The 20,397-nt window shown below is 39.7% G+C and overlaps 1 protein-coding gene across 2 annotated transcripts in view; it reads right to left on the reverse strand.

The window, feature by feature from the left end:
• Window positions 1–20,397, reverse strand: part of tspan4a (tetraspanin 4a) — a 132,258-nt gene that overhangs the window by 25,743 nt on the left and 86,118 nt on the right. For both annotated transcript variants that reach the window (XM_041937660.1, XM_041937652.1), the window contains one exon: window positions 13,134–13,208. In XM_041937660.1, coding sequence (XP_041793594.1) covers window positions 13,134–13,208 — 75 coding nt within the window. The remainder of the gene's footprint in view (window positions 1–13,133; window positions 13,209–20,397) is intronic.

Here is a 20,397-nt window from a genome sequence, read left to right on the forward strand (position 1 = left end):
CAAGTACAACCCTTCAAACCGTGCTGTTTCATCAGTCGTGCACCAGACAAGCCAAGAGTGCAACATTCTCTTCAGCTAAATAACCACACTTCTTGTTCATCTAAAATATTTTCCAATCTGTAAAACCAAAGCCAGTTGTATGGAAACTGCAGAAACCAAGAACATGCAGTCAGACATCTATCAGACATCTTGAAAGAAAAAGAAAGAAAACTGGCAAAAGATGGTAATGCTTTAGATTACAGCCCACAAAATACAGTGGGAATATTCTGTACATACAGGGTACCAGTGACTGCATTGTTGAGAGTGTAGCAGGGGTGAACAAGTCCATATACTTTCACTGTAATAATGGACCTTCCTCCCACATTTCCATTGCTTTGTCTTGGTGGTCATGTATCATCACTTAAAAGCACCTTGCTGCTAGTGGTATGACAAGACTTTACTCAAGAAGAATAAAAAAACGATTTGTTGTTTCAGCAAGTGCCCCAAAATTACATCCATTTACGTTCAAGTGACAAAGCCCTATAGTGGCTTTAATAATTATGACGTGAGTGTAGGCTTTAATATAAAGCCACAAAGCCCACGTGGAGGAGTTCAGGATGGATGATGGGTCGATTGTTCCCACACTCAAACCATGTGTTAATTATTGTAACAATGATGGCAACAATAAGGTCCCAAACCCAAATCATGAGTTCCCCCCAAACCCGGCCAAATTAATGTGCTTGAATCAAACCAAACCTTGACCACAGCATTGTCACATCATGAAACAGATTTATGTTATTTACATCATTCAGCATTTTTGGAAGGCGCAGATGAAAGATTAAGAAGATTTAATTCACAGGACTTCTTGGTTCTAACAGTTTATAAAAGCTGCTTGGTCTCTAACAGCAGAAATGATAATGGACACTATATCCATAATAATAAGTACTCAAAGAATATATTTTGGAAGTAAATCATAATTTGATAAATAAATGACACCAAAGCCAATTTCATTGTAATATCAGAATGCTGTTCATAAAATGTAACCCCCCTGCAAACTTCATTAGCTTCAGATTATTTTCAGAGTAAAATCTCTCTAAACGTGGTGATCTTACTGTTCAGCTATAATCCACATGAGAGTTAATAAAAATGTTTACACAATCATCTTGAATTATTACAGCAGCAAGAGACTTTATGACTTTTGTGCCCCGAGTTTTACCTTGCAGACAAGGAATCCTTGCAGACTTAATTATGTCTTAAAAGTACATTTACCTTCTCTGTATGTTTTTAGAGTAAAACATAATCATTTAGGTAATATTTTCTTAAAAAGACGGTGTAATGAATAACCCAATCAAAGATAAACAGCAATGCACAGTGTTCTTTGTATAAGTCTGTATCAAAAACCTTTTTTATTGACATGACCTACAATTTAAACACGATCCTTCAATCTGAATATCAAACATTGATTCATTAAATTATAAACTTTAATTTTCTGGCCTGTGATCTAAAGCGCAATTGATTTGAGATGTTTCTCCCTGTAACTGTCTGACGTAATGTTTTCATGTTTATTCAAATGTATTTTTGGAGCGGTTGCATTTTCCTGTTCGCTTCCTGCTGCAAAAGCTTGGCTCTCCTGTGTTCCCTCATCATATCAGTATCTTAGCCAGATTGCAATTTAAATCATTTATGATATTGTCTTTGCAATTCCTCCACATCATCTGCAGCCCTGCAAACTGCACATTCCCTTGTCACATATATTCCAGGACTCCATAAACAAATATCTTGTCTGTTTGCTGATCATCTTAATTTGTCTCTCATATTAACACTGCCCTGGTGTGGGTGTATTTTAGCAACATGATTAGCCAGGGGTGTTTATCTAATTGCATTTCCTCTGTCTACATGAAATGAAAATTTCTCAGGCTTGAAATGTATTCAGACAGGGGCGCGGCGTTTTGATATCTTGACAAGCTAAAATGTTTTGACGGCGGATGCTGAAACAGTAATGATGTGGAAAAAGTGGAGCAATCAAGCTCAAAATGTGGTTTCAGTGGGTCTCACGTGTGCACCGTCTGCAGTTTTAGATATATGATACTTGTAGTTTGCTTTCCCGCATGAGTGTTTGCAGTTATAGTCTGTCCACAAGCGGATACTTTTCCCATTTTCGTCTGCTTATCAAATTATTTCGCAATTTCCAGTGTTCAGTCCAACGGCAGTGGATCAGGGTAAATAAGAGAGCACGAGGATGTGAGAGCGAGACTGACAGCAGAAACAGACCCTGCTTCTCCAGAGAAATGACGCATGTCAACAGAATTTACCATGAGACATCTTCCCACTAGAAAAACACAATATCCAACGATATGAAACAAAGCGACTCACAGCAGAAATGGGCTGCTTCTTCTTAAGAGGGCAGGTGCCTGCTCAGATCAGCATGAAAGATTCACTTAAGCTTAATCAGCAACACTTTAACAAAGAATTATATAGAAACACTTCAAACATTGTTTATAGCGCACTGTATTGTAGGTTTAAGAAGAAATAAGGACATTTTAAGGGTTTTTAACAGCTGAAAGTTATATGAACCGTCTGGAACGGGTGTATAAACAGCTTCATGAATAAATGATATCACAGTAAAAGACCAGAGCAGAACAAATCCTCACAGTGTTTGATAAAACAAGCAATCACGCTGGCCCCTCCGTGAGATGATGCTAACATCAGCATGCTAATGTGCTTGCAGTGACAGCGCAAACATGCTGGTGCTTAGCAGGTAAAATGTTTCCACGCTTGCTGTCTTAGTCGAGCATGTTAGCATGCTAACATTTGCTAATTAGCGCTAAGCACAACACAGCTGAAGATGATGGGAGTGTTATTAGCTCTGCAGCTATTTGCTCTTAAACCAATGTTGAGCAAATGAAAACTGTGAAAAGTTAATGCATCACCAACAATTCAGCGTGAGAGGGACATGAACCAAACTGCATCCATCTAGTAGCTCCAAAAACCACAGGAGGACGATTTGTGCCTTGTGACATTGGACTATATAAATAAAACTGACTTGACCTGAAATGTGAGATGAAAAGTCATCAGAGTCATCCTCTACAAAATTTCATGTTAATCCATCCGATAGACCAGAGCAGTGGACCAACACTGCCGTCCATTTATCAAGTGTTTGCACGTGTATTAATTGGTACAAGTATCTCTAAATATGTCAAGTGAAGACGCATTGAGCTTGAACATTTTTGATGATGAAAATAATAGTTTGACAAAAGATTCTTAACTTCAGGTCGACTATATTTCTTTAACAGGTTTCAGCCACATCTCCAACTCTCATTCAGTGGATGGAGTTTGCTCAGTTATCATGGAGACGGAAGCAATATTTCTTATTTTCTATATTTAGAATTGTTATTAAATAAGATGAATAAATACTTTATATTTCATGTTTATATAAGATATTAAGACATCTCTTTAATTCATCAGTTACTGACTTACTGCAAAAAAAGGAAGACGCTGGCGAAAATTGACAAGCTGCTCGCCTTGAACGAGGGAATGTGCAGGGCTGCCAGCACTCAGTTACTACTGATGGAGTTATACAGCAGCTGTTGACAGATACAGGAATTAACCTTTAAAAATGTCCTCATCTGTGCTTGTAGCTACATCACAGTGTATTATAGTGTGTCTAGACCAGTGGCGGCCAAACTTTTTCCCTTGGAGCGCCAAAGCTGAAATTTAATGGTGGGCCAAAAGCGAACACCTACTGTGATGTGTTGTAGTGGCACCAGGATCCCAAGTTCCTTTAATTGACTGATTTCCTGTGCAAAGCGTCACTCTGCCTGTCATGCTCAGATTATTAAAAATAATTAATAATTAGGGATCATACATATTTACAGAGCATTTTACCTCACAAAAATAAAACAGCATCAGTGACGTATTAACATGTATATACTATATATATTCTTAATTTTTAACTGGAAGCATCTGATGAACCTTATGGTGGGCCAACTTTGGGCAGCCCTCCTCCAGACCTCTGTGCTGCTTGCAACTGCTTAGCAGAGGAAGTTAAAATGAAGTGAAGATTCAGGCGTTTTCAACGTCTTATAAATGGCACCATCAGAAGAAAATACATGGTCACTATGTCTGCTGTTTTAGGTGCAGTAGTGGCCGTGATTCATTTTAATGGCTGCAGTGCCCTCAGGGTTAGTGAATGGGATCTTTTGGGGATCCAACCTGACCATAGCTCTTCATGACTTCCTTTTTACAGCAGCATTACCTCACCTTGACTCGTCTCGGAGCACACCAGCAGATAGGAAATCACCTCCACAGCTGCCCCATGACAAGCGCCTTGTTCAACCGCCAGCCACCGAGAGCAGCAGAGGAAATACCTCTATGACCTAATGAGTAACATCATGTAGAGGTGAGAGCACAGCTGATCCTGGCAGGATGAGCCACACGGTAGGAACACCCTGACATTACTCGTGTTGTGATGTAGCTGCAGCAGAAACCACATGAACTATGAACGCTCATGTCAGAGAAGGGTGCATCCACAAGGGTTGAAAACATTTACGGTATGTTGAATAATAGAAACTTACTTTTAGTTCTGGAGATTTTGATCATATCATGTAATATCAATTAGCACGTGGAGTTTTTCCATTTTTTTATCAAGCACTTAAGGAAAAGCTTTCACACCAGTGCCTCCGAATTAAGACTCGCCATTTTCTAGCAATGTAATCTTACCAGAGAGCTACACCACTTTCACTCAGAGTACCCTGAATGGATTATAATAGACTACAACCACAAGACATGCTGCTTTCTTACGTAAAGGTCACAGCTCTTGATCATATAGCAATTTGTCCCGTCACTCCTCAGTCTAAATGTAAGAATCCAGTTTTCACACCCGGGGCCCGCTGGGTGTCAGAAGCCTCTCCGGTGAGTGCAGGAAATCACTGACTTTGGCAGAAGGAGATGAAGCAAGTTGGGGTGAAGTCAGCACATCAAGAAGGTGAATAACAACTGCGGTGAAAATCACAGGCTGATGACACGCAGCAGTTTAAAGGCAGACTTTTTTTTCTTTTAATTTTAACCCATCAATGTCAAAATGAAACCTTTTCGCTACGGGCCCTTTGTTGCGAGCAGTGTTTGAAGTCAAAGATCCCCGCAGATGCAGAAGTCTGCGGTGTATCACTGTTGGTGTCAAACGAGTATTGGATTTGAATCTTAAATCAAAGAGTGTTCATAGTTCACAGATATATCTGTTTGACTGATGTCTTCTCAGCTGCTCACACAGCACGGCGTGAGCCGAGTGTGCGCCTGAGCCCCCACAAGCAAATATTGATATTTGGTTTCATTCAGCAGTGGATGAATAAAACTATTACAGCGCAAAGAGGCCACTGTTTATACATCTGCTGCAATGTAAAGGATTCTGATGTAATACAGTGTTTAAATCAGTGTACACAAAAAACAATTTTTCAGTTATTGATCTGGTTTGGGGTTATCTATATAACAGACTCCAAGTCCTATCAATATATAATTTCATAACAGTTTTATATGCTCCTCGGGGGTAACTTATCAGGGAGCTTGAGCAAGGATAGCCAATAATTTCTATCAGTTGTTTCAGAGCTATTGACTGTCATTTTTCGATTGGTTAGTTTTCATTCACTCCATTACTTGTGCTTTCATTGAGACCTTTTAACATCCCTGCAGGCTGTTTGAAGACTAAATGAATTCACTAGTCTGCTACCATAAGCCCTTCACTACTACAAATACCATCGTAGTCAAGATGACAACGACTGTCACCACAAATACTACTTTGTATTTTCTAACAGTATATGTAAGGTTACATGCATACAAGAAGTGCACCACAGATCAATAACAGCATGTAACCTTCTCTCTTTTTTCTCTGTTCCCTCCCAGACCTCTTTGCTTGCACCAGTAAGTACATTTGCAAAAATAACTATATGCATATAAACACAATGTACATATACATAACAATGAAAAATATGCAGTAAAAAGTGGGAAAAAAGTGCCTGCAGTAAATCCAAAGGTGTTTCACAAGCTCAGACAAACTTCACAATCTGTCATAAATCATCCAAGTGGTCTCCTTGGGTCAGCACATTCCCCAAGTCACCATGTTGCACAAAATTCATGGTATGTCTCCAGATCTTTTCATAAAAACTTCAATTTATAACTGAGTGCATCTGCAATCTTTTTTTCCACCGACATGCCTTGAGCTACTTTCCAAGCGTTTTGCTTGCAGTATGCACATATCTATAAATTTGAATTCTTCTTTTCTCCAAGGAAGATCAGGAGGACTCGGGCCCAGAATAATAACCTGAGGTTTCATGGCCGGCAGACAGAGTTTTATCAGTCACACAGGTCACCTCACTCCAAAAAGTTCTTATCTTGTTACACTCCCATATGTAGTGTGTAAATGTTCCTTGTCGGCTACACTTTAAGCAAAGGTTGGGAATCTGTGTAGTTTAGCTGGTGTCAGGTAAGTGTGTATCAACCAGTAGTGCTGAAGGAGTTTCAGGCTAGAACTGGCTGTTTGCATTTTGGCTTCAGTACAGGTCTCATGCCATTCCTCAGTTGGCATTTCTACATTCAGTAAAAGAATTAAAAAAATACATATAGCTAAAGGCACAGAAGTACAGATATTAGCTGAAATGTGTGTCAAAACAGAAAATTATCATTCAGAATAACTTCTTTCAGGAGCCTGGCACTGCATGCTGGCTCACTTTACTTACTGTGGCATTAAATGGAGCCAGAGCTAATGAAGGTTTGTTGTGCCTGATTAGACCTCTCCTCCAGACTGTGTGGGTGTGTACAGACCCAGCTTGATCGACATGTCCTTCTATCTCTTTTGTTGCACTTTATAGGAAGAGGAAATTTACACCTTAAAGCACAAAATAAATTGTACTTTTTCAGCTGTTTTATAGACCTTTTGGTATGAAGCACCTGTCCTCTGAAGCTTTGCGAAGGTACACACGACTACTCTGGCCTATTGCAGCTCTATAAATCTTATGAGGACATAGAGCTTGCTGATATCTCATAATTCTGTGCAAAGCTCTGCACAAACTCAGCCTGAGCACAGGTCTAATCAGCCTGAGTAAGTGAGAACACCTGTGCGAGCATGCAGGGCCTGAAAATGTCGATGGCCAACCATTTGCCTTGTTGCTGTCGCCGCTGCTGCTCACATAGCATTGAACGAAACAAGCAAGCCAATCAGCAGGCCTGTTGTTTTGCTTCAGGGCAGCTTTGGGTGAATTTTAAAGGTGGAAAGTACACATGGAAGTTAAAAATGTTCCAACAGTCCAGAAGCTACAGAGAGAAGAGGAGAGTAACTGAAGAACTGTCGTCTCTGAGTACGTTTTCAAATAAGTCAAAGTGTAACTGGTCACACCACAAACTGTATATAATAAATGTAATATGTAAGTTAAATATGTAAATATCTCTATACAGTATGACATGGGACTCTATGGGTCAGTAACTTTACACAACATGATTGCCACCTATGCTGCTAACTAGCTAGCTAGCTAGTGTATAGCTGTATATGTTATACAGCTGTATATATTTGCTTGTGTCGCATTGGCTATTCGTAATAATAATGATAGTAATAAATTTTATTTGTATAGCACCTTTCATACAAGAAATTCCGCTGTAGGTGCTTTCTGAAACCTTGCTTAAAACAATAATAGGATTAAAAATGAAAAATAGGTGTTGCTGTAGGCTTGGTAACGTACTGTACTTGTGGCGCTAGTTTGTTGAGCTACTGTGGTTGGACAGCTAACCGGTAACGTGCCAGCTAATATCAGATAGCTAGCTAGCACTTTACTAGCTAGGCTACAGAAATACGAATGTTGTGACTCAGCTAATATGATCCTTTTCTACTCTGTCGTTCTCTCGTCACAGTTGAACTTGAATCTGAAAGTCAACATGAAATCACTGAGTGAACTTTAAGCAGTCTCAAGCTAAAAGTGGGTTCTGTGTGTTGTGTTAGCAGCCTGCCCCCGAGGCTGTATTATCCAGAGCTCATCACTTAACTTCAACAAGGTAAGCAATAGCCGTTTGTGCCTGTGTCTGTTGAATTGGTATTGTGAGCTGCTGGCTGCTTTAGCGCTGTCATGAGGATCTGCTTGCGGGCTTGCCTTTTGGTTGGTCGACTGCTAATTGTTTGCTTTTCTGCTATCTAGCTGCCATATGAAGCATCTGTGCCGGCGCTAATTGGAAGTAGCTGCAGTTATTCGGACTGACTGATAAGAAGCTCTGGTCTCTAGTAGAGGGTTTTGTTTTGTATTGTCTTTAAGGATTTAAATTTTTGACTGTTGCACACACTGCAAGTTCTGAGTTAGCTGACTGAACTACTGCTATGTTACTAGCAAAGCAGCTTTATTTACATAGCAGATTGAATCAAAACAGTAAAAGCGTATTCCAATAATTAAAGACAAGCATACATATTGTGCCAACAAGCATTAATTAACTACGGAGCTGCTCTTCAGAGGTCTGAGAGGCTCATTAACTCAAACCAGTAGTTTGCGATCAGATTTTCTCTATTGTACTACTACACAACTGCCACTACAGCCACTAGCTGAAAATAAAATAATACAAATGATTATTGTTATGAATGAAGATCGTTGGTAGTTCCAGAATATCCCTGGTGGTCTGCTGTTGGTATTGCTCTGTTTACGTGTGTCTGGTGGGGTAATTTTCCCTTGAGGTGATAATAAAGCCAAGCGGACAAGGTTGTAAACTCATGTTGAGATGGCATAAAGCACCAATACATCAATGTTCAATATGACGCCACTGAGTCAAATTCATTTTTATTCACGTTGACACTTTGAGTGGCCGTGGCTCCACTGGAGGCAACCTCATCGGGCCTTTTCATCATCCTTAGGAACCGACAAACTGAAACAAATAGGGACCGTTTCAGCTGCACAGAATATCTGTGAGCTGTTTGAAGTTGCTTCCAGCTGCGTCACAGAGCTTGTTATCAGGTCTAAAGCAGGTGTAATAAACTGGACCACTGAGCGCGACCATCCCTGAAGCCTGAGACGGAGTTCATCAACATGCACCTACTGCTACGTTCACTGTTTAAGTTATGGCATCTGGAAGGCTCTGCAGACTGGTGGAAGGGCAGTGGCTTGTACTCTACTCAACTGCAGGACTCCTTCCAGGGAGTTACCATGGTGATGGAGGAGGCGAAAAGCAGCAGGTCCTGATAATCAGAGATAAACTAGAGCTCTAAAAACCCTCTAGAGGATAGGATCAAAGCAATACTGACAAGAATCTCATAAAATGAGTTCAAAAATAATAACCAAAAGTATTTATTTTGAAGACACTCTAGATGATAAACTGAACTCTTAAACACTACACCCTGCTCTTCATCTTCAGCCTGTTTAAACTTGCTGCAACGACTTCAAAAAACAGAGCCGAGACAACACTAAACCGCACTTTATTTCATGTTTACATGCATTGACTTTGATTTATAGTGTGTTTAATGTCATAGCAATTTGGAATTAAATGGCATTACTGGAGTTAGACAGAAGTCATAGTGGGGGGTGGGCAATACCATACAATCTGGTTTTGCTGATAGCAAGATAGCTGATAACAAGAAATCACTGATAACAAAACATTTTATTATTACAGCAGCTGATGAGCTGCCATGTACGTGAGAGCAAGGTACTGTGATTTATGAAGTAGATACATGGAGTAAATTTTCATAACCATCAAAGGCTCAGTCAAATATAAGCATTTCTTTTTCACTGTTCTCAGTTAATTTCTTCATCACATCCATGAGAACGAATGATGGGCCTCCTATGTTCAGTTATTACTCCACTTTTGTGTGTTTCTCCCCGAAGTAACGAGGTGAATGCTAAACACATCAGCAGCAGAGCAGCAAAGAGTGCATTCACTACGAGGTCTTTTCATGCCCATAATGTGATCTAACATCAGAGGAAACAGTTCTCGCAGATATAATTCCCTCATTCTTTGATGAAATAACTGTAACAGGACAATGTAGAGGAGAGGTTCAAGGTTCACAGAGGAAGTGGACTCACCAAGCAAATGAGAAGTTCAGAGGATTTAATGTCTCTTCAGACAAAAACAGTACATCCAACAAACAAAAGTGTGCAAGAGCAAAGGCAGTGAGAGTAGTCAAAATCCAAAAAAGGTCACAAACAAAGAACACTAGAATCACGAGAAAACATTGGATAACAACACAGATAGGATGAAGATTATCAGGGTATAGGGTATATGTAGGGAGGAGCGGGTGAACAAAAGGGCACAGTTGCAACACATCAGGCTAATAAGAAAGGGTGGGAAAATTGATAGGAACTTAGGATAGGAAAGGAATGAACAGAAACCTATCAAAATAAAACAGGAAGTGAACCACATAACACAAACTTGACAGATCATGACAATTGGTTCAACTGACGCTTGTATTTGGCTAAACATAATCAGACCAAAACCACGAGGTTAGTAGCTTAGATATATATAGAACATATGACTCAACATCATATGAGTTGTTTCTGAAGTTACTGTTTGTAGTTTTAAAAGCCTGGACCATTTTATTCAAGATAGATAATAAGCAACACTCTTTACAGTAAGGGGTCTGGCACACTACCTAATAGAAACAAGTTTAGTGAATGTGTGAAAGCTTCAAAAAGTCTTTTTTGTGCAACATAATAAACTGACCCATGTTCTTGGATATACCGTGTGATATTACACTGCCTGCTTTTGTTCCATTTTCCAGTAGTCATCACATTCAACCATTTACAAAGTAAACAAGTCCCATGCTGCTTCAGAAAATATCAACGCCAGTTCTGGCAGTAGCCTCTCATTCTTTAATGTGAGCAATTTCCCCTGATGCACCAGCTCTGCTGAACATCTAGACCATCACTAATTTTTTACTCTCTTCTGTCACTAATCGCCTCCTGCGTAGACAAAACTGAATTATTCAGAGGCTGAATAATGGGGTGCGCTGAACATCAGGGAACACAGTTCCTAAGAGAAAAGGTGAGGCGTGACTAAAGACAACATTCATTAAAAGCTAAACAGAGCAGTGCTGATTGGCTGAGAGCCCAGAAGAGCGTGCCTCTCCACAAATACGTGGGTTGCACCACCAAAGACAAACCAAAATGGAAATACTACATATTAGGCAATCGAATAATCTTTCCAAAATTATAATAACAAAGAGATAAAAGCCAGTACAAAGTACATGGTCCAAGGTCTATGGACGCAAACGTTATTCAGACAGAAATATGGAGGAAAAATTAAAGAAGGTTGTTTTTAACCAGAATGTACAAAGGCATTAGAGTTACAGTTGGCCTTGGCCTAAGTCTCCAGGGATGATCTTCTCTGTCCCAACACATGAATAATGTAACACAAGTGGTTGAAAAATTAGCAGAATTTTTTTGATGGTTTCTCTTATTATATTATTATATTTCATCTTACTATCAGATACTTGAGTCCTGATTAGGATGAAAAAATGTCTAAGACCAACTCAGCCAAGTTCTGAATGAAACATGCAGAAATGGTCGATCGATTCATCAGTTCATCGTAAGAAAAGTAATCGGCACTTTTGATAATCCAGTAATCAGTGAAGTCATTTTTCAAGCAGAAGTGCTTGATTTATTCTCAGGCTCCAGTGTGTCAAATGTGAGGTTTTGCTGTTTTGCTCTATTTTGTGTATTGTGTGCTAAACACCTTTATGATTTGGGCTGTTGGTCAAACAAGTAATTGAAATATGTCAGCTCATGCTCTCGCTTTTTTTTTTTTTTTTAATTTAACCAATTAACAGCTTAATTAACAACGAAAACAACTGTTAGCTGCAGCTCTAAATGCTCTCCAGAATTGGTAATGGTAATTTAATTGCTGACTGATTAAGGATCAACCATGAAACCAAACAGAAGCGGTCATTTGTTCACTGCGTTAGTTACTGCTTGCCGTGTTGCCTGTAATATAATTTGACTAATTATTTCATTAAGATCTAACAATACTTACTTTTGATTCCATTGTTGCAACACATTCTGGCTCTTTTGTTAAGTTCTTATTCAAATGAAACATGCTATTAATGCAGAAATGATTGGTCGATCCATCAACGTATCGTATCGTAAGAAAAGTAATCAGCAACAGTTTTGATAATCCATTAATCATTTAATCAGCAGTCAGTTTTCAAGCAGAAATACTGAACGATGACTAAAATTGAATTGCACTGTTAAGTGATCTTGTGATAGTCAGGACAGCTCTCAGACTGTGGCTACAGCAGTTCTGCATTACAAGATAACAAACTGCTATCAGACAACTGTTTTCAAGGGAGCGTTTTCAGAAGCCACTTGGACCATATTTTAACTTTTGAGTCATTCATCGCATCAGCCCAGACTTTTCTGGGCTGTAATTCCCTCCAGTAGTCAAATCTCACTAATCTCACACTAATACCCATTGTCAAGATGATGTTTGTTATTCTGTGTTTGACAGATGTTTTTGGACAGAACAGTAGACACACTGTCACTGCTTACACAGGAGTCTTTAGGGTTTCATATCTGCAATGCCACGTAACAATATGTTGAACTTACTGTTCGAATTTTCAGAACAAATCCAAAATCCAGCCCTCAAACCCTTAATTAAGATTAAGATGGATGGAATTTAACATGCCCTTTCAATGCATTATTAAAACCTTTGCTAAAAATGTGAATGGATTACAAATTCATATTAGGAGAGGGACAACTCATCCACTTCTTTTTTTACTCGCCTGACTCGTTTATTTACAGGGGAAATCATCCAAAATGGATGAGCTGAGACAAATTGAGATTTATTAACAAGGAAAGAAAATTGTGGACAGTGTGTATTTTCCGCGGTCGTAGCCCAGAGGTACTTCCCCAAAGATGTGTGTGTGTGTGTGCATCAACCAAAATACAATCAGTTCAGTTCCATTAAGCCCTCGTTTATGCAGAATGTCAGCTGACATGCTTTTTTCTTTACCAACAAACAACAGAGCTTGTATGAACTTCAAAAACAGCCTCTCTGCTGAGACGCAGTCTTTTACATGCCAGCTTCTATCGGAAACATCAACAGTCTGCCTGACATATTAAGGGCATTTCCACAGCCACGTATTATCCTTTTCAGCTGAAGAAATCACAGGATATCACATGATGAGCGCTATCAAGGTGTCTTACCTCGTCTTGGTAGATGAAGAAAAGCATGATGGACAGAATCTCCAGGAAGAAGATGAGCAGGAGGAGGATGAAGAACTGTGGAGACACAAAGGCAAGAGGGAGGACCATTTATCAGTGAAGAGGAAAAAAAGGCCAAAGGGGGATAACAGGCATCTGTCTGTGAAGAGTGTATGAAGTATAAATTGAAGAGAAGGGAAAAGGCAGTAGACACCAGAAGAGTGAGAAAAATGAAAAAAATAAGAAAAGAAAGAACGAAATAACCATAGACCCGCAAGGACAAGCGAGTATAGATTATTGAAGAGCTGTAGATTGTTCAGCCTCGATATTTCTTACTGACAGATCAAGAGAGCACGGAGCGTTGAGGACGTCGGACAATCGTAGCAGGTAGGACACACTGTGAGAGGTGATTTACAGTTTTCCTCTACCCACTTTTGAATTTGTTAAAAGAGCCACATTTTACGGTGGCGGCCGGGATGAGGTGCCCGATGGGTGATACATCTTCTTCCTTCAGGCCCATGTGAGTGCTTAAAGCAGTTACGACCTTATCCATCAACTCCTCTGCTGGGACGTGGCTCAGGCTCTCACACGTGGGAGTGACTGTCTGAACCAGGGAGGGGTGACATATTTTCAGAGACAATGGCACAACGTTCCAGAGGGTCACAAAATGATGTCGGTGAAATGGCGCCAGATGAGGAAAAGTTGGATCAACTTTGAGATCAGAATCAGAGTCGGCTTTGTTGTCCAATCTGACTCCGGTTTTAACATTGCACTCAATGAACTCGCATTGGTAAAAACACATACATACAGCTCAACAAGGACAGAAAGACAAAGAAAAAGACCCCAAAAGACTGAATAAATAGGTAATGCAACAAATAAATAAAAACAAATAAAGTACCTTGGAGTGCAGTGGTGGCAGCTATGACGCCATCTTGGATCAAATTACCTCGGTACAAGTATTTAGATCTATCTAGAACAAAAAAAGTGATGGGATTTTGTTACCTACTATTCATTGTCTTCAGTTTGGGAATAATGATACTCTAAGTTTTGGATCTAAAATTCTCATAATTTTGAGGCTTCTGGGATATAGCGAGGTGATATCAAGTTGCACCTACAACTTGAGCACTATTGTTTTAGTCCAAACTTGTGTCCTTTTTTTAAAATGTTTGGAGCCTTTTAAAAGTATATATTAGCATTTCCTGTTTGCATCGTACATGAGGATGTACAAACAGATCGCTGAAGTGCTTTGATACTGAAGAAAACTTAAAAACGTGATGACTCTCGGGCAAGTTCTGGACTTAGACGATTTTATGGACGGACTATTGAGGATAATGACATCCATGGAAAGTTGGGGGTGGGGGGCTGGTTCTTCTGGCCATTTTTACTCTTATTGGATAGGAGTGATGCAGAAAACAAACACACAAACAAAAGACCTGATTTAAACCTAAGAACGCCGTAAACATTACTCCTGCTAAACATCAGCATGTTAGCATCGTCACTGCGAGCATGTTGGCATGCTGGTGTTAGCATCTAGCTCAAAGCACCGCCATGCTTGAGTGCAGCCTCGCAGAGCGGCTCTTCCGGCTGTTGACTCTCAGTTTTGTTTTTTTGAGGGCGAGCCACAGAAAACATGAGACCATCTCAGAGGGTCAAAACAGATTTCAAAAGCAGAGATGTTGTTTTTCAAAGACATCATGGTTACACGTCCTCTGTGTATTCCAGGCGTTTGCTTGACAGTGGATGAGAGTGCTGTTAGTTCACAAGGCTGGCATCGAGCAGGGCTGCCAGTTGCCCCTGAGGTCTTTTTGGCAGCACCTGCATGAATGAATCACTAAGCATGGCAACACTGGAGGGTGAGAGACTGACTTGGTAACAGTATATCACCCACAGTTTCTTTGAGTCACTCGTGCGCCTTTCAAGAGGTGCTCTTAAACAACCGTCTGAAATCAATGTATATTGTTCTGTCAGGCTTCATTGTCTAAACTTAATGCTCCGTGTTATGTAAAGTTTAAGGCAACTCCAATTTGGGGGGATTTTAGGTTTTTATTTAAACTGAAGAAATGTGCAACACTGAGGGTTGAGAAAATTTGAGCTTTTTGGGCTGATGAAATCCTTTAACAAGCCAGTGGATAATGTCAAAATACAATTCAGTCAAGTGAAGAAACACTGAATGTTTGATATTTTGAAAGAGTTTCTACCCCGGACAGTCACTATATTTGACTTTTTTTATTATGCACCACAGCGCTGCAACCAAAAAAAAAGTTATATATAAAATATGAAATGAGGGACAGAGACACAGAGGTAGATTTAAAAAAAATGGAAAAAGTTCAGTTTGAATCTGTGCCTGTTTGTCTTTTTGTGACATTTCTTGACCTGCTGTTGATCCTTTAAGGAAAATCTATATCCTCTACAAGTGTCAACTGCAACTTCACTGCCACAAATTTAGATTCAGGGTCTGGTCAAGAGTTTTAGAGCAGACTTATGATGCCACGAGCACTTTAACCTTCCTATTGGATTATGTTCTGCATTAATCAATTCTTGGCCTAGAAGGCAGATGTAATCCAAAACAAGCAGACGGAAACTGTAAATAAGAAGAACACCAGAATCACTGAAAAATTCAAATGCTGAGAGCAATTCAGAGGAGCCAGACTTCCAGCAGAACTTTAGCCTTTATTTGGACTCATCTTTCCCGCCTCATCAAATGAAATATTGAATAATCAGTCTCGCTCACCTGCACCAACTCCTGAAGTAAAGTCACTAACTGTCAGTTTGTCGTTCGGTGCTGGGCGGGTACTGCAGAGGTTGATCAGAACGTTTTTAATGAAAACAGCTGCTGCTGCAGCTGGAGACGTTACTCATAGACTTTTGATTTAAAGTTGCTGTAAAGGAAACTTTAATAAATTGCTCTGCTGCTTTGCTGCACAGTCTGTTTGTCTGATGGCTCATGAACACACGTTCACTTTTTTGACAAAATAGAAAACAAAGAAATGAAGATTTCTAGTAGAGGAATGCTTTGATATTCTTTCCTTTCTTTCCTTTTTATCATTTGACTCCCTGCCTCTAAATGGCTCTTTGCTCGACTGCGTTCTTCGGTGTTTCTTCGAGACCATGAACTCACACCAGAGAGCAAAGGGACGTCGTTAAGAATGAGAAACTGATACTCACCAGCACTTGGAAAACAAACAGACCCGTTCCCTGTGGCTCCCTGAATATTTCCCCATTAATCTGCTCGTAATAAGAAATTTGACTCCTCTTCTTTTAGACCACAGGCAATAACCAGACTCAATAGGATCATTTGATGGCAAAGACTGCATTTTGCTTGTATGATATACTACAAGAAATTGCACGAAATTGTAAATGATGAAGATCCATTTGTGGGCTGTGTAGAAAGTCTAATGATGATAAAAGCAATAACAGTGTGCCAGATAATTCAACGGGAATCGCTCAGAAGCTGTTATTTTTTGGTGAAACACAATTCATTTATAAAGACAGATGCAACTTCCCAGTCTTGTTAATACTAATAAAACATTCAACAGCTGGTTGCAAACAGGTCTTTTTCTCTGAGTTAAAAAAAAAAAAGTTTAATTGAGATGTAAAACAATAATGAACACAATTTGCTCTGAAGGGCTGTCGCCTAACAAGACTGTAAAGACGCACTTGTTTATGTAACGGACAAAGCAGCCGGTGGAAATACATTTGCATCCGCTCTTCTGTTTTAATGGTAGGTTGTGTTTAAAGCAAGGTTTGAGTAAATGGACATGAATATAGTACATCTCAGCTGGAATCCAAAAACTGAACTTGTTGTGATTTTGTGCTTGTGTGCGCTTGGTGTCTCGCTGTGATAATTTATTATAAACAAAGACTCAGATCCCATTACAAAAGGACCAGAACGGGCTCAATGTGTTTCTCCTGGATTGTCATTATTCAAACTGAAATACTTTATTCTGTTTGCAGCAGTGGCTTCCAGCAGCATAGCTACAGGACAGATTTATAGGAGATCAGAATAAAAGGACAGAAAATAGGGCTATAAACAGCTTTTCTATGGAGCAAAAAGCTTCACACCTTCCTCGACTGTGAGAACTTCTGATTTTCAAACTAATCGTCATGCACTGTCAGGTGGTGGGAGAAATATTCAGACCTTTTACTTAAATTAAAATACCAATGCCGCAGTATATATAAAAAACTCCATTACAAGTCCTCTAATTAAGTAACAGTAAGTATTATTAACAAGATGTAGGAAGATTTAACTGTTCAATATACAGTTAGTCTAAAAAAGTAAAGTGTCATGATCCATGCAGTGCACGCCGGTTTTTGTTGAAGATTCCCCTTGTGTGCTGTCATTGTCTGTTTTTTGTCTCATCCCGTTTTATTTTGAAGGTTTACGTATGTTTATTTGTGTGCTTTACTTCCTGTGTTTGCCCGCCCTTGTGATTGTCTGATCGTTTCCACCTGTGTGTCATTAGTGATCCCTCCTTGTGTATATAAGTCTGTGTCTTCGTCGGGTCATTGTCTGTGTTACCTTGCTGTTTGCGTCACCTTAGTTGTCTGTCAATCCCTTGCCTTTGCCCATGCCTTCAGTAAGTGTTTGTCCATTGTCTTTGGTTCGTCTGTACCCAGTTTCATGTTAAGTGTTTGTCCTCCGTGTTCTTGTGTAGTCCATGTTCCCTAACCTTGCCACAGTCCCTGTTAGTTTGTTTCTAGTCTTGTCTTGTTTTAGTCATGCCAGGTTTCATGTATGTGTGTTTCAAGCATTGTCTTAGTCATGCCATGTGTTTTGTTAGCGAGTTGCAAGTCTTATCTTTGTCTAAAGCCATGTCACGATCTATGTAAGTAAGTCTCTAGTGCCGTCTTTGTCTTTACCCATGCCCCGTTGAGTGTTTCCCTGTGTTGTCTTCATTCTTTGTAAAACCTTTACCCTAGTGTGTGTGTGTTTTTTCATAGTTTCCCGAGTTTTGGTTTTCTTTGTGTTGAATAAATTTGTTAATTTATATCTGCGCCCCCATGTGTCTGCATTTGGGTTCAACCCCTTAGTTCCCCCTTAAATCCCCACCTTCCTGACATAAAGTAAAAATAAAGTTGCTGCACAGATGCTTATTCATACTTTTTACCTTGCCCTTAATCATCATAGTTTTTTTTTTTGTGAAATGTTGAATAATTTGACCTCTTTGGGCCTCAATCTTCAAAGTTTAGAGGGGAAACCTAACTTCGGTAAATAACTAATAGAAATCTGAGTGCCGCAACCAGACGTTGCTGTTATATTGTTATATAAGGGATTCCAAGCCATAAATGTTGGGAACTACTTCTTTAATCTTTCCTGATACACTGTATTTTCTATATTATCATGTATCTTTAATATAGAATCTTAAACCTGAAAATTAACTAATAACTACAGCAGCATATTGGAGTATAAAGTGTAATATTTCCCTCCTAGATGTAGTGGAGTAGCTGTAGAAAATATAAAATTGATATACTGCCTCAACATATAGTTCCTCAACATTGCTTTCCACCACTGTGCACTGTGTAGCGTGACATCCCTTTATATAACCCATCACACTTACCAATACGCTCTGTATGTTGTAGGCTGCTTTCATCCCTGAAATCCTTACCCTGATCATATAGTCTCGGGCAGAGAAATAGCAAGAAAGATTCATTTTTGGCCTCAAGACCTCTCATTTCTCACCACCAGATAACACTAAGGATTTGAAACCAGTAAAGCTGTACATTATTTTTTTTCTTGCTGCTGCTCTCTCTGTACAAGCCTATGAGATAGAGATAGCACTGACACGTGTAATGGTGTCTATTAACAAGTCACTCTCTCACAAGAGATATAAAAGTCAGTGAAGTCGTCCTATAAGACTTCTCAATTCTACTTGTGTTCGGCCGGTGTCTTGCAGGTTTTTGTTCCATTGCAGTTTTTCTACAATGAGAGTTAATGAGCCACAGCTGGTCTGTGTCTAAATGATGCCTTCAGGGGGGACAAAAACCTGCAGGACACCAGCTTCTCAAGCGACCAGAATAGAGCTCCTCAGGGTTAAGATTTTCTTTAAGTATTTTCGTGTTTGCAGCTTGTTTTATTGCATTACAGTGTTGCAATTAGTCACTACAGAGTTGGGATTTATGTTGTGATATTTATTCTACATTTAAGTAGACTTAAATATATCTGAAGCACACTAGCTTTTATTGGCCACTAACATCCAAATGCAGATTGCACACATTATGAAAATTTATATAAGACACTCCAGAGACCCCTTGCATGCACTCATGTTATTTATGTGATGCATTGTTCGGCTAGCAGTGCTGAAATCCCTGTTTAGCAGAGACTGATGCCTTGGCAGGGCATCAGGATGAGAACTGTAAGTCCAGGCGCAGAGATTGATTCCTTCATGTTCATCCATGCTGTGATTTCCACGCAGTGTTAAAGCTACAGTGGCACATCCATTACAGTCACACAGTCCTTAACCCCCTCCAAATCAATACCTTTCGGGATCTTGCTGCCTTAAACACCTATGGAGGGAAGCCTTTGAGGTGATAGCTGTGTTCTTTTTATATGGTGGGTCTAATCATTTTTACAGGCTCTGTATCTCAGAGCCATGTAAGGCTGCTCAGTATAAACAACCTGCTTCCATTTACACCACAGTGATCTCACCTTTGAGACAAATTTGTGGGCAGATTAGGTCATGGACCCGCAGCACACCCCCCTGTGCCCTTTGCTTTGCACCAGTATTGACGGTCCGAACACACTAATGGAAACTTTAATTGGCCATTACTCTGATGATGAAATTCAATGTCCCCCAAAGGCTCTTATTTTCAACTTAAAAGGACATTGTATTGGATTTTGTTTCAAAGCTGTTTTAATGTCATGACTAGTGCAGTGCATTCAAATGATTAAATATGAAGCTGGAGCCAGCAGCCAGCTATCTTAGCTTAGCATAAAGACTGGAAACAGCCAGGAATAGCTAGCCTGGCTTTGTCTAAAGCTAACAAACTCTGCTTGCCAGCACCTCTAAATCTCATTAACGAGCAAAACGAAGTGGAAAAACAACAAGTTGTGCTTTTACGGGGGGTTATGTGCCTGAAAATTTCTTGCCCTGTGACTTCCTGAGGTCTTTGCTGGTTGCCAAGCAACCTCAATGTGATGATAGGACTCCAGTGCACTACTGTTGCTGCAGAGAAGACGCCAACCAGAAGCACAAATCAAAGTTGCTGCAAGTTAGAAATGGTTTGTTATTGTAATTGGGAACAAAACTTTGCACCATGGTTTCTGAGT

This window comes from Chelmon rostratus, chromosome 1, assembly GCF_017976325.1.
Source record: "Chelmon rostratus isolate fCheRos1 chromosome 1, fCheRos1.pri, whole genome shotgun sequence".
Classification (NCBI taxonomy): Eukaryota; Metazoa; Chordata; class Actinopteri; order Chaetodontiformes; family Chaetodontidae; genus Chelmon; species Chelmon rostratus.